The 15,152-nt window shown below is 40.0% G+C and overlaps 1 protein-coding gene across 5 annotated transcripts; it reads right to left on the reverse strand.

Moving 5' to 3' along the window:
• Positions 1–932: 932 nt before the first annotated feature.
• LOC145102334 (organic cation/carnitine transporter 7-like) lies at positions 933–14,247 on the reverse strand. 5 transcript variants are annotated; one of them, XM_079039730.1, is made up of 7 exons: positions 14,090–14,229; positions 4,114–4,277; positions 3,600–3,868; positions 3,272–3,509; positions 2,246–2,786; positions 1,474–1,676; positions 933–1,395 (listed from the first exon to the last, which is right to left on the reverse strand). In XM_079039730.1, exons 2-7 carry the CDS (start codon positions 4,177–4,179, stop codon positions 1,144–1,146), a joined length of 1,569 nt encoding a protein of 522 aa, XP_078895856.1. In that variant the 5' UTR covers positions 4,180–4,277; positions 14,090–14,229; the 3' UTR covers positions 933–1,143. The 5 variants fall into 5 exon arrangements, with proteins under 5 accessions (XP_078895856.1, XP_078895875.1, XP_078895871.1 ...); XM_079039749.1 differs by lacking the exon at positions 4,114–4,277 and having other exon boundaries at positions 14,090–14,247; XM_079039745.1 differs by lacking the exons at positions 4,114–4,277; positions 14,090–14,229 and adding an exon at positions 8,388–8,516.
• Between the last annotated feature and the right edge of the window lie 905 nt (positions 14,248–15,152).

Below are 15,152 nucleotides of genomic sequence, written 5' to 3' on the forward strand. Positions count from 1 at the left end.
TCTTTTAAATTAATTATTGTTTATTTAGAATTTGCAAATTTAATTCCCTCTGTTATAATAAAAAAAAAAATAGAATAAAACCTATTTTGGCGGGAGGGACATCCGTGCTAAGAAGAAGGGACTGCAGCTTCGCAGAGCAGCTCTCTCCCCAGACCAGAGCATAGTGTGGAATCTGGGTCGTTTCATCGAACACCATTTCTTTTAGATAGAAAGAGTCGGGGTAGGACCTTTCAGTCAAGTGTCTTGCCTTCCTTGCCTATTCATTTAGTCCAACAATTGAAATACCTATTCGCATTCCTATTTAGTGAAAAACTGGCTGGCTCTGGCTACCTTGCGGAGCAAACAAAAGATCCCCAAATCACACTGCCTATATGAACAAACAAGCTTTGTACAACCAGCTTACGTGGAAAAGATTCCATATTCTATGCCAATGGACTCGTGACTAAATTCCATTGTTTGAGTCCAAGCCCACAATAATAAAAATTTGTCATGAAGTGGACACGACTATTGGGACTGAGTCGTGTTATTAATTCGTTCACCCTTCAGACTTATTTATTGGGCTATGGGATGATGTCCAAAGGTAGTATCCCCAACATATATTGTAATAAACAATAAAGTTTAAATAAAAGATGAACATGTTGCTGCATCATTGTTGTTTTTTTCTTTTGCAAGTTTTGAACAGATCCCAATTACGATTTTAGGTGCGACATTAGAGTGTTTTAATATGGTTGTAGATATGAAAATACGAAAGTTCAAATCTATGCAATTTGTAATGTGACTTTAACCCATCAAAAAATACACAGATTTTAGCTGAATTCCACATGGATGATTTTAGTGATTTAGATAGGATGTATATTGCGCATGAAAACTTTTGGCACATCTTTTATATGCGATTAAATGGAAAAATTCTTACTTTAATGAAATATCCGAACTTTGTAGTAAAAATAGGACTTATTAACATTTTGAATAAAAATGTAACAAATTGAATTGTTTATACATAGTGCCAAGATATGAATATAAATTACAAATCTACTCCATTTCAAAACATATTACAATTATCATATAATCGATTACAAGTTGCTAGTATGTATGTGTGTGTGTGTGTTTTCCTAAAAAGTAAAAACTACAAACAATCAAGAGGAGTCAACCCACTTCTAAAGTGGTTGCAGTTTCAGGAACTGTAGAATCAGTGAGTTCCCTTCCGCTTGTCTCAAAGGGGAAAAGCATGACACAAACACCCGAAGAAAAAATAACAAATTCAAAGAGGAGGATGGCGGCGGTTTGATGGCAGCCATGTATCAAACCCACCGCCACCAGCGGACATATCATGCCGCCAATTCGCCCCACCGAGCTGCCCACACCAACACCCGTTGTTCTCACTGATGTCGGATATATCTATATATAATAATATAATAATAGTAAGAAATAAAAGCAGAATTGTATGATAAATAAAAGCAAAATTGAAGGACTTGCCTCAGGGGCAAAAATGTAAACCACAGTGAAGGTTGTTGTGATGCATATTCGAGCCATAAAGAGAAGAAATGTTGTGAGAGCTTGAGGTTGTTGGAAAGTCAATGGGAGCAAGAAAACGCAACAAAGGAAGAACATTGTTGACATGGAGCGCTTTCGACCCAATTTATCGATTGTAAAAGCTGATATAATAAGTCCCGGGAACTCTTGAACCAAATTAAAGGTAAATCTACTCAGCCAGATTATCTTCCACAGATGAACAATGTAATGTATTAAACTATGAAAATATGTCTTTTTTTTTATATATTAAAGAAAAACAAAGGCGTTGTTTAGAAAATATTTGAGAAAATCAAGGCAATTAAGAGGAAAGTCTTCTTTCATAGTCTTTCTCCATTAAGTCGAGAAAAAGAAGCATTCCTCATTAAGTCCTAACTTTTTACATATTTGTTCTGTTTTCTCAAAGGGATAATGACATAAAAGCCCTTAAGTTTGGTAGAAATGTACGAAATTTCCCTTTTGTGGATTTTAGGTTCATTAAAGCACTTACGTTTGGCAAGAATGTTCGGTTTTACCAGGTATATCAGCAAAAAGGGTAAAATCGGTAAAAAAAAAAAAAGTTGCAAGTATCTGGTATTAGTGAAGCTAAAACCCATAAAAGGGTAAATCCGCATATTTCTGCCAAACTTAAGGGTTTTATGTCATTATCCCTTTCTAAAATGCTACCAAACATCATTTATCCAAAAACGGGACCCACACATGCATATACAAAGCATACCTGCAAAACTAGTGATGAAGACATCTTTGTAGCTAACCTCCTCCGAGCCTTGAGATCGTGATCCATTTGGTCCACAATTATTTGCACCATTATGCAACTCGGTTGTAAGAAGCACAAGCCCATAATAAGAAAAAGCATTCCCAAAGAAAACCACCCATAAAAGCAAAGTCGGCTTTATCAATTCCGGAGAAAACAACATTGCCAATGTTGACACGTTACTTTTACTATGATTGATAACTTCCGGTTTTTCATCATCCGTGTGCTTATTATTATTACTCTGAGGGAGCAAGCGTGCACCTTCTGATTCCATTGACTTGACATTCAACTCGATTTCATTGTCGGAAACAAGGATTCCGGAGGGAAGTGATTTCCCGTTTATCTTGGCAACTTTTTCCAAGATTCGAAGGGCTTCACTTGTTCTTCCTTTTAAGCATAAATATCGCGGTGATTCCGGGACTACACGGTAGAATACAAGGAGGAGAGATGAAGGCAGAGATGAGAATGCAAGTAACCATCTCCATCCCAATGTTGGCATCACAAACTACAAAAAATAAAATTTAAAAATATATTACGAAAGTAAATATAGAAAATATATCAAGAGATGGGAGGGGCATTTTTGTCTTTTACACAAACGAGAGATCAAGAGCGAGTCCCCGTCCCACCTTTTTTGGGTGGGAAAAAAAAATTAATTTTTGTCCCCTTGACATCAGTCCTAGTCCCAATGCAACTGCAAGTCAAACACAGTACAACTGTTTCTGTCCTGTTCTGCATAAAAAAACAAAACGGGCCCAAAAAGGGCCCATTTTGTATGACAAGACAAAGCAGAACAGGACAATTTTGTACTGCATTTGACATTCATTGGACTATGACTAGGATTGATGTCAAGTGAACAAAAATTTAAATTTTGTCCCACCCAAAAAAGATTGGCTCTGGATCTCTTGTCTGTGCAAAAGACGAAAATGCCCTTTGTCATCCTCATTGTCAAAAGGTATAGTTATAATGAAAGGAAAGGAAGCATATATATACCCATGCAACAGAAGCCTCGAAAACAGTTCCAATAGTCCAAAAAGCTGAAAAGACAACCATCCAAGTGCCTCTGCTTGGAGCAGGGATGAACTCTAGAAACCAAGAAGAGAGGACGGGCCCACCTCCAAGACCAATTCCAACAAGACAACGAAGAATGATGAGACATGCGTAGTTAGGAGCTAAAGCACTAAGCATACCAGCCACAGAAGTAACCATTGCAGTAATAAGAAATCCTTTCCTATAATATTTAAAAAAAAAAACAATAAAACTACAACTACGAATCATTTTTTTTTTTTTTGAAACATTTAAAAAAAATGGAAAACTATACCTCCTTCCATGTTTATCTGCAACAACACCCCATGAATATGCTCCAACCAACATGCCAGCAAAGACAACACTAGTTATCATGCTTTGTTCATGCGAGGAAAGATTCCATGCAGACTGAAGTGTGGGTCCCACAAACGAAAGAAGCATCATTTCCATGGCTTCTGAAATCCAACCCATCCCTGCATACGCAAGCACAAGCATTTGGAACTTCCCAAATCCTACGCTTGCAAGTGCATCATCCACCGTGTAGCTTCGACTCTCATCTCCCATCTTTGCAAACAATTTAATTCCATAACTTAGCTACATTACATATATATACTTGAAAAAATCTATCCAGTTATAGCAGTGAAAGTTGCTTTGTATTTCGATAACAACATAACATTGCTATAACTAGATAGATTTTTCAAAGTACATCACAGAAATAAAAAGAAATGAAAGTAGAATGTTGTAATAAACAAATGAATGAAAGTACATTGCTATTTCTTGCATTGATCCCTAATAACTACATAATATACCATTTTAGCGCTTGGACTTTGACTCCTTTTTTGGGTTAGTGAGGAGAAACTTATATTCTTTCTCATAATGGAAACCGGAAGTACTTTTTATCCAAAGATATGGGAACATTGGCTAGCCCAGGCCCAATTAGGCCCATTTAGAGAATCATATGCTTTGCAGCCTTCTGGTTGACCCATCAAAGCATGCAACAATGTCAAATTCAACATTTTAGCATCCAACTTGTAACATCACAAAATGATCGGAAAGTAATAAAAATTAACTACTTTTATATTGTTATTTTTCCCAAGTTTTTAACCACTACCATAACAACTTTTTATTTTGTTTTGTTTTCTTACTCTACACTAATGTTCTTCATGGAATGCAAATGCATGATTCCATGTAGGTTTGTTCATGTCTATTATTACCACATTAAAACAAAAAATTTCCCTTGTATTTTTTATGTTTCTTTATGAATATGTCAACAGGTTTAGAATGTAAACAATGAGAAATGACATAACTGCCCTTCATTGACTTTTTTGTAAATTATTGTTTGTTTTATATGCTCCAAATGCTTTAAAGAGGAGACGATCAGGTATCAAATTTTGGGGTTTAGGAAAGTTATTTCAGTCATTTACACAGATGAGGGAGGAATGGAATAAATTTCATGACTTTATGGAGGGAAAGTTGAATTCCTTAACTAATGGAATTCAATTCCTTACTCATTTGCAACCAATCGCAGAAATGGATTGGAATGGAATTCCAATTCCAGCCACATCCCAAGGAATCCAACAAACCTGTGGTGCACCCACCACTACATTTCACGTACCAAAGAAAGAAACACAAAAAGATTCTAAAAGGACAAGGGACCACTATCACCCAGGAGGATGTTGCTGACATGGAGCAGGGGCAAAGTGGGAATTTAGAGAAATACTGACATTCCGTTATAAGGATGGGTAGGGAGCCTGGTGATGGCATGGAAGAATATTAGAAGTTTCTACTTCTCTGGGAGTCCGTAGCAGCTCGAATTGCTATTTCTATTTCATTCTTTTTCTTATCAATTTCTTGTGTAATCTCTGTTTTCGTTCATTAATCCCAGAAGAAGTGTGAATCCATCAGTTGTGGTTTTAATTTATCTTGAGTGAATCTGAGTTCATAACAAATTGGTATCAGAGCAACCAACCACCTGGGATTATGGCTGGAGAAAAGGGAGGTGGGAAAGAGGCTGGAGGAGCTCAACTCAAGAGGGTTGAATCGCTGGAGTCAGAATTAGGTGTGTTGTATGATCGCTTAGAGACCCAAGGTAATCAGATCCAACATCAGGCGGACTCCATAGCTTCCATCCAGCTGAAGATGGACCAAAATCAGCTTAAGATGGACCAGAAGTTGGAAGAGGTTTTGAGAGCTGTAACTAAAGGGATGAAGTCAGGAGAAGGGGAGAAGGAGTCCGAACCTGTTTCTTCCATTTTGGCGACACCAAAAGAATCCGCTGGGGGATATCGCAGCGGCGTCGTAGGTGGGTCGGGAGGTAGTGGCGATGGGGGCAACGGCCGAACCAATAACGGTGAACCAACAGGAGGGACCAATTGGCGATTTCGGAAACTCGATATGCCCCTCTTCGACGGGGAAAACCCCGATGGATGGATATTACGTGCAGAACGCTATTTCAATTTCTACAGATTATCAGAAGCTGATAAAATGGAGGCAGCGGTGGTGGCTCTTGAAGGAGACGCCCTTCTCTGGTACCAGTGGGAGCACACTCGCCGGCCGGTGACACGGTGGGATGAGATGAAATCTCTCCTATTACGACAGTTTCGTCCGGTTACTGCAGGTACGTTACACCAGCAGTGGTTAGCCCTAATTCAATCTGGGTCGGTTTTAGAATACCAACGAGCCTTTATTGAACTACTTGCCCCATTAAACAACATACCTGATGACATCACCTTGGGCCACTTCATCAACGGGCTACAGGAGGAAATTAGGTCTGAGGTCCAGTTATTGAGCCCCATATCAGTGGAACAAGCTATGACGTTGGCCATCAAAGTCGAACGCAAGCTTAATTCCCAACTCCATCGGAAATCCTCTCTCTCCACTGTAACTCCTCGGACTAACACATCAGGTACTCTTTCTGGAACACCCCTGATAACCCCGCTCAAAACCACTTATTTCCCCCCTCGATCGTCTACGGTACCAACCCACACCCCAGCCGTGTCGATTAAGAACCCCAGCAAACCAGGCGGGGAAGTGAGAAGATTGTCGGATAAAGAACTGCAATATAAACGATCAAAAGGGCTTTGCTTTCGTTGTGATGAGAAATGGAGTGCAGGGCATCAATGCAAGAGGAAGGAACTCAGTGTACTCTTAATGCAAGAAGAAGAAACAGGGGAAGAAGACCCACCAGACGAAGTCAATGAATTTGCAAATTTGGACACTAACGAATTCCCATTGATATCAGGTGTCTGTTTGAATTCAGTTACTGGTAACCTCAATCCTAAGACCCTCAAACTTAAGGGAATCATTAAGGACACAGAAGTGGTGGTACTCATTGATCCGGGAGCAACTCACAATTTCCTTTCCTTGGCAACTATAGATCAATTACAGATTCCAGTCAACCCTACTCCGGGGTTTGGGGTTTCTTTGGGCACAGGAGAATCAGTGACCGGAAGAGGAAATTGCCAAGGGGTATTAATACATATTCAAGGGCTGGATATTAGAGAGGATTTCTTACCGCTCACCTTGGGAAATTCAGACGTAATTCTGGGAATCCAATGGTTGGAGAAGTTAGGGGCGGTGACTACTAATTGGAAAACGCAAGTCATGAAGTTTCAAATAGAAGGCCACGGGGTGACTCTCCGGGGAGACCCATCCTTAGAAAGGGCAAAAATTTCCTTAAAAACCATGATTAGAACCATTGGCTCTGTGGGAGGTGGATATTGGGTCCAGTTGAACCAAGTGGAGGACCAACAGCCCATGAATCACATTAAAGACTGCCCTCCCTTTCTACTTCCAGTATTACAGAGGTATGCTTCTGTTTTTTCTTGGAAAGGAGGCCTACCCCCACTGAGGAATCACCAGCACGCCATTAATCTGAAGGAGGGAACTGGACCGGTGACGGTACGTCCTTATAGGTACTCTCATACCCAAAAAGCAGAAATTGAAAGATTGCTTCACGACATGCTCGACTCCAAAATCATCCAACCGTCCCGAAGTCCTTTTGCTAGCCCCGTGTTGTTGGTTAAAAAAAAAGATGGCTCGTGGAGGTTCTGTGTTGACTATCGGGCCCTTAACAAGGTGACGGTTAAAGACAAGTTTCCCATACCCGTGATAGACGAGCTTTTAGATGAATTACACGGATCACGGATGTTTTCCAAGCTGGATTTGAAATCAGGTTATCATCAAATCCGTATGAAGGTGGACGATATTCATAAAACAGCGTTTAGAACGCATGAAGGGCATTATGAGTTCAAGGTTATGCCCTTCGGCCTTACTAATGCCCCAGCCACCTTTCAATCTGTCATGAATGAGATTTTCAGACCTCATCTACGAAAGTTTGTGCTGGTATTCTTTGACGACATCCTAATTTATAGCCGAGACGAAAGTCAACATTTGTCCCATTTGAAGACTGTTTTGGAAACATTGAAGCAACACGAGTTATATGCTAATTCAGCCAAGTGTGAATGGGGTAAAAACCAAATAGCCTACTTAGGCCATGTTATTTCAAAACAAGGGGTAGCAGTCGACCCTGAAAAGGTAAAAGCAATTGAACAATGGCCCATTCCAAAATCTTTGCGTGAACTCAGGGGGTTCCTGGGTCTCACAGGATATTACAGAAAGTTTATTTCAGGGTATGCGAGTATTGCAGCACCTCTGACGGATCAATTACGCAAGGATTGCTTTGGGTGGTCACCAATCGCCATCCAAGCTTTCAACACTCTAAAGGCAGCCCTAATGAAAGCACCAATATTGGCCATGCCGGACTTTACCAAATTGTTTATCATTGAAACGGATGCTTCCGGAAAAGGGATAGGAGCAGTCCTGCTGCAAAACAAGCATCCAGTGGCTTTTTATAGCCAAGTTTTAGGGGTAAAGAATAGGCTTAAATCGATTTATGAAAAGGAATTGATGGCCATTGTTTTGGCTGTTAAAAGGTGGAGACATTACTTGATGGGACGCCATTTTTTAATTAGAACAGACCAACGCAGTCTCAAATATTTGATGGAACAACGAGAAGTGGGCCCAGAATACCAAAAATGGATGTATAAATTATTGGGCTTCGACTTTGAGATTCAGTACAAACCGGGGGCTACCAATAAGGTGGCAGATGCTCTTTCTCGAGAACTCTCCGAATCAACCGAAATCAACATGCTTACATCTACTTGGACCTTCCCGTTGGGAGAATTGGATAAAGAAATAGCTGAAGATTCCTTCATTCAGCAGGTAAAAAAAGACATATGTGAGGAAGGAAAACACCACAAAGGCTACACAATGGAAGGTGGGAAATTGATGTATAAAGGTAGGTTGGTCATACCTCAAAAATCGGAGTTGATTCCCAAGCTATTGAAGGAATTCCATGATTCGGTGATGGGAGGACATGCAGGGGAATTAAGAACTTACCAAAGGTTGGCGGCGGAGTGGTATTGGGTAGGAATGAGGAAGAGTGTCCAGAAACATGTACAAGCCTGTGTCGTGTGCCAAACCCAAAAAGCTTTAACTACTCATCCGGCGGGGTTATTACAACCATTACCCCTTCCGAGCCAGGTTTGGGATGAGATATCCATGGATTTTATCGAAGGCCTACCTAACTCGCATGGTTACAATGCCATATTGGTTGTAGTTGATCGCCTTACTAAGTACTCCCATTTCATAGCGGTTAAACACCCCTTCTCAGCAACAACAATTGCAGCAATTTTCATTAAGGAAGTAGTTCGTCTTCATGGGTTTCCATCTTCCATAGTCTCTGATCGAGACAAGGTGTTTATGAGTTTGTTTTGGCGTGAATTGTTTCGATTACAAGGGACTCAGTTATTAAGAAGCACAGCCTACCACCCGCAAACCGATGGACAAACGGAGATCGTCAACAAGTCGGTGGAGATGTATTTAAGGTGTTTCATCCACGGTAAGCCTCGTTCCTGGTCGCAATGGTTACCATGGGCAGAGTTTTGGCACAACACCGCTTATCACACCGCCAGCAAAATCACGCCTTTTAAGGCCTTGTATGGGCGTGACCCGCCGCGTGTTATACGGGTTCAGCAAGGGCAAACAGGAGTTTTGGCTGTGGAAGAACAACTGTTGGAAAGAGACGCCACGTTGGATGATCTTAAGGGCCACTTGCTTCAGGCTCAACAAAAAATGAAGACAAATGCTGATAAGGGTAGAAAAGATGTGTCATATGAAGAAGGAGATGTTATGCATCAACTTATGTCACATAGGCTAGGTAAGGGCAATATGGGAAATGCAATAAATAAAGAGAATCTCATTAGGTCAGGGGCAATTTAGGTATTTTATAGTTTGTTAGGTCAGTTACTCAGTTAGTATAAGAGGGTAGTGAGTATGCGGAGTGAGGTATCAATCTTCTGTGTTAAAATCTGGAATTTATTCCTTGGGAGAGTAGCTATCTCGAATCAGCTAAACTATCATTTGTTCTTGTAATCTTTTGGGTATAATTGAGGTTATCAATCAATATTTGAAGCTGTTGTTGCTTTTTGTGTTATTGAATCTGTTGTTATAACTCAGTTCATAACAAATGGTATCAGAGCATTCACCTTCACCTGGGATTAAGGCTGGTGATAAAGGAGGAGGGAAGGAGGCTAGAGGAGCTCAACTCAAGAAGGTTGAATCGCTTGAGACAGAGTTAGGGTATTTATATGCTCGAATGGAGAATCAAGGACATCAGATCCAACAGAACGCTGAATCGATGGCCTCTCTTCAGTTGAAGACGGACCAAAAGTTTAAAGAGATCTTGAGTGCCATCGCCAACAGCCGACCGGAAGAGCCCAATGGGAAGAAATCAGTGGTATCAACACTGGAAGTTGAAACAAGGAAGAGAGAAACTGTTCTTACGGAAGGAGGGACCAACCGGAGGTTTCACAAACTTGAGATGCTCTTGTTTAATGGAACTAACGCAGAGGAGTGGATTTTTAATGTGGAAAGGTCATTCTACACGTATGAGGATGAAGAAATGATGAAGGTTGCTGTGAGATCTCTAGAAGGCGACGCCTTACTTTTCTATGAATGGGAGCATCGGAGGCGGCCCATACGAGATTGGGAGGAGCTTAAAGGATTAATACGTCGGCGGTTCAAATCTTCCAACGACGCAGCGGAACATATTTTGGCGAATTCTCAGTTTAGATCGCTAGAATATTCCGACCATGACAGCAGCAAGAATGCAGTTCCGATCCCAGGAGGTCCCAAGCTACCTTCCGAAGAGCTAGAGATGCCCTTGTTCGATGGTAATCAGTCGGACTGGATCCTAGAGGCTGAAGGGTATTTTTCTCTTTACGGATTGAGAGAAGAAGACAAGCTCGATGCTGCAGTGATGGCTCTTCAAGGCGACGCCCTACTGTGGTATGAATGGGAGCACCGAAGACGACCCATTAAAGACTGGGAGGAGATGAAGAGTCTAATTCGTCGTCGGTACACACTACCACTGTATCCGAAATGCGAAGCAAAGAATAATGGGGAGAGGAACTCGACTATGAACAAGGAAGAAAGGATCGGGGACCATCGTAAGTTAGCGACGTCGTCTCAGGTCCCAGCAATGGCGATAGAGATCAAACCAAGCCTCGATGAGGTAACTGCTCCGTTAAAAGACATAACAGAGGCAACGTTACTAGGGTTTCACAAAAATGGGCTTAAAAAAAAGACTGGGCCCGAAATTAAAGAGCTGTGCCAACGAAAATTATATGAAGTGGACTCAGTTATAAAGGTCCAAAAGAAATTAAGCCCAAGTGTTATTAACGCAGACACAACTCAACTAACCTCACAGTTAACGCCGATTTCACCAAAATCAGACACCGTTTCTCACGCTAGCACCAACTTCTCCAATCCTCAATTCCAACTCAAACATGGAGTTTTCGCTCCAATGACACACAAATTGAACCAGTCAGGAGATTGGCCCATGGGTGTTAAAGATAAATCAGACCTATATGAAGTTAAATCTACGACAACAAAGGTAACCCAGTTGGCATCGATATCACCCAATCGTATCATCGCCTCACCCTTACCATCGTGCAATTCTTCATCTTCTTCATTCTATCGAGAAATCTTGTCTACAGATAAGTCATTAAAGAGGGGTAAGGAAAATATTTACACTAACATTGGCATTATTGGACATGTCGACTCCAGCAAGTCTACAACCACCTACAAGCTGGGAGGTATCAAGAATGAAGCCTTCAACCTATTCGATAAGGATAGCTACGGTTGCATCACAACAAAGGAACTTGGAACAATTATGAGATTGCTTGGGCTAAATAGTACTGAAGTGGAACTTCAGGATATGATCAACGAATTAGAAGCAGAAGGTAATGGAACCATTGATTTCCCAGGATTTCTATACCTGATAACAAGGAAGATGAACACTCAAAGGGGTGCAGTATTCACAGAGATAGAGAAAAAGTTTAACACTAAATGGACCACTCCAACAATCGTGAGTAGTGCTAACATGATGAAAATGGGTTATACAACCAGGGTTCATCCTTGTGATCATTATGATCTAGTGACCTTGGCAATGGTTGGAAACAAGCAGAAGGAAATTGATGGTCAGATTGGAACAAAACTTGCTGATTGGTTTAGCCCACACGAAAAGGTTCTCATGTTACCACTGAATCTTAAAATAGCAAAACTCAAGGAAAAGCTCACAACTAGCCAGGAAATACATGCAGCATGTGGGGAGATAGGAGATAAAAACGCTTCATTTATTAGGTGTATTTGGGTTGGTTCAAGTCCTCAAGCTCTGAATCGTGTGAAGAATATAAGGAATTTTGAGTCGATTGCAAGTGGTGGTGACCATTCATCTGCTGTGAATTCGATACAACTCACTGGAAGGGGGCATACAAAGGGTGTTTCTGCAGCTTGGTTCTCTCCAAAGCATCATCACTTGATTTTGCATATCAAGATTTGGAAAAAATTTAATTCAGACAAGAATGAGGAATTAATGGAGGTTGATGTTACTTATCCCATGAAGATGGAGATATCTTATTTAGAGTATGTGTCAAATTTGGCAGAATCTCTCACATCAGATCCAGGGGAGCAAGTGAGTGGGACATATGTAGGGATTGCTGATCATAGTAAGGCAAAGGGCAAGACAAAAAGGTCACCGGGGAGAGTTTGGATGCTATATACCATTTCTATCCACCTTGAGGACAAGGTGGTTCTTTTGGGGTGGGGTATTGTTATGCATCAACTTATGTCACATAGGCTAGGTAAGGGCAATATGGGAAATGCAATAAATAAAGAGAATCTCATTAGGTCAGGGGCAATTTAGGTATTTTATAGTTTGTTAGGTCAGTTACTCAGTTAGTATAAGAGGGTAGTGAGTATGCGGAGTGAGGTATCAATCTTCTGTGTTAAAATCTGGAATTTATTCCTTGGGAGAGTAGCTATCTCGAATCAGCTAAACTATCATTTGTTCTTGTAATCTTTTGGGTATAATTGAGGTTATCAATCAATATTTGAAGCTGTTGTTGCTTTTTGTGTTATTGAATCTGTTGTTATAACTCAGTTCATAACAGGAGAGTGGGTCTATCTAAAATTGCAACCGTATAGACAAAGGTCAGTGACAAATAGACCTTTCCAGAAGCTGGCGGCTCGATTTTTTGGACCATTCGTGATTATCAAAAAAATTGGTGCGGTTGCTTATCACTTACAGCTACCAGAGGCTGCTAGGATCCATCCGGTCTTTCATGTTTCGCAACTCAAGAAAGCAATAGGCAATCAGTCAGCATACCCGAAATTGCCAACCCACCTAATGGAAGACATGCGTCTTGACTGGGAACCAGAAGCATTGCTGGGGGTTCGTACCAAGCAAGAAGACACAGGTCGAAGAACAGAAGTGTTGATCAAATGGAAGGGGGTTCCTGATTTTGATTCCACCTGGGAAGATTTCACAACTATTCAAGGCACCTTTCCAGACTTTGACCTTGAGGACAAGGTCTTGCTTTGGGGGCAGGGTAATGTGGTGCACCCACCACTACATTTCACGTACCAAAGAAAGAAACACAAAAAGATTCTAAAAGGACAAGGGACCACTATCACCCAGGAGGATGTTGCTGACATGGAGCAGGGGCAAAGTGGGAATTTAGAGAAATACTGACATTCCGTTATAAGGATGGGTAGGGAGCCTGGTGATGGCATGGAAGAATATTAGAAGTTTCTACTTCTCTGGGAGTCCGTAGCAGCTCGAATTGCTATTTCTATTTCATTCTTTTTCTTATCAATTTCTTGTGTAATCTCTGTTTTCGTTCATTAATCCCAGAAGAAGTGTGAATCCATCAGTTGTGGTTTTAATTTATCTTGAGTGAATCTGAGTTCATAACAAAACCATACTCCTCATAATGTAGTTTTCATATCAGAGCATTATTTGTTCATAAGTTACAAAATAAAATTCGAGGGCGCTGACCTAAATGCACAGGGTTAGTTTTTATTTTATTTTTAAGCATAGATTTCAAGAATGGTGAAATAATTTTCTGAAATCGATGATCGCTTTCATAGGGAATGTAAGTAGCAATTTGGAATAAGGTCAACCATCATACTTTAAACAGGAAAGATCCATCAATAAAGATTCAAGTGAACTTATAAAAAGGCAAATCGGAAACAGTATGTAAATGAATTGGCTTCCAAACAATGATCCAAAAAAAAAATTGGAAAATAAAACCCAAAATTGAAACGGGTTAAGAGTTGATGCAATAATTCCCAGGAAAATTAAATCCAGAATGGCGTATAGTATGGATAATCAAGATAGAGATATGATACATTGATAAAAGGTTTGCAAAAGAATCGAACCTTAAAGAGCAGGAGGATAGCGGAAGGAATCAACGAAGAAGCAGGAGAAAATGTAGATGAATCTCGGATGTGTTTTGACTTTGACAAGCCTCCATGAGTTTGAGAAAATTATGCGACCATCTTTATGACATAAATGGAAAACCTAACTTTTATTTATGTTTCTCATTGGTGAATGGCAAAAAGACCGTGCGAAGTTTACACGTTGAATGCAATAAACAGTCAGCAAACGTCGTTATTATATAATTTTTTTGTTATAGTTTCGCATATATTCTAATTAAATTAATTAAATTTTAAAATATGTATTTGTCAAACCTAAAATCTAAATATCATATGTATTTTTGCTCATATTTACCTATTTTTTTTAAAATATTTTTTAAAGTTTTTTAATGGATTTTTATATTTTATAATCATATTAGTATATATAAAACAAATTTACCAAATTGTCCTTCAATATTAAAACCAATACATTAGATTGAACTCGGAAAAAGCTATCTAGCCCGTTTGCCTAGCTATCTAAGTCTTATCGTGATCACGTAGATGGAGATCGACTCCTCAATACCAAAAAAATCTTTTACCTATCAAAATGTTAACAATCCAAAATCAATACCCACAAGACTATTTTTTTCACATAATTCGACTTCTTTTGTAACACACAACCAATCAGGTAATTTCCTTTCTTGTTTCAAATTACCAATTATTGCAAAAAAAAAAATGGTCCTTACACCCTGCATACTCGGGGCGTACGTTAGGCGTAAGCCTTTAAAAGGGACGCGGATGTTTAAGAGTATACATGGCGTACTCGGTAGATATGCAAACCTTAATATTGAGGGTTTGAGCCATATTTAAGCAGCCTTAACTCCCATAAACCCTAACACCTTCAGCCTCCGTCCTCCCAAACAAGCCCTTGCAAACCCTAATTTTCATTTGAGAGTTTTTGAGCTATTTGAGTGTTTTATGTCCAACCTTGAAGGAAGAAGATCATTGGAGTGCACTTAGAAAGCTTCAAGCATTGTAGATCTGAGAATTTCACCTCTCAAGCAACCTCAAGAAGGTATATAGTTGA

The sequence above is a fragment of the Lactuca serriola genome, chromosome 1, assembly GCF_051521515.1.
Source record: "Lactuca serriola cultivar US96UC23 chromosome 1, Lser_US96UC23_V15, whole genome shotgun sequence".
Classification (NCBI taxonomy): Eukaryota; Viridiplantae; Streptophyta; class Magnoliopsida; order Asterales; family Asteraceae; genus Lactuca; species Lactuca serriola.

Coding starts and splice junctions, on each gene's coding strand:
- LOC145102334 (XM_079039730.1), bottom strand. CDS start 4,179: ATGAGAAAGAATATAAGTTTCTCCTCACTAACCCAAAAAAGGAGTCAA. Junction 3,869..4,113: donor AAAGTCCAAGCGCTAAAATG/GTATATTATGTA, acceptor TTGTTTGCAAAG/ATGGGAGATGAGAGTCGAAG. Junction 1,677..2,245: donor CTTCATCACTAGTTTTGCAG/GTATGCTTTGTA, acceptor ATTTGGTTCAAG/AGTTCCCGGGACTTATTATA.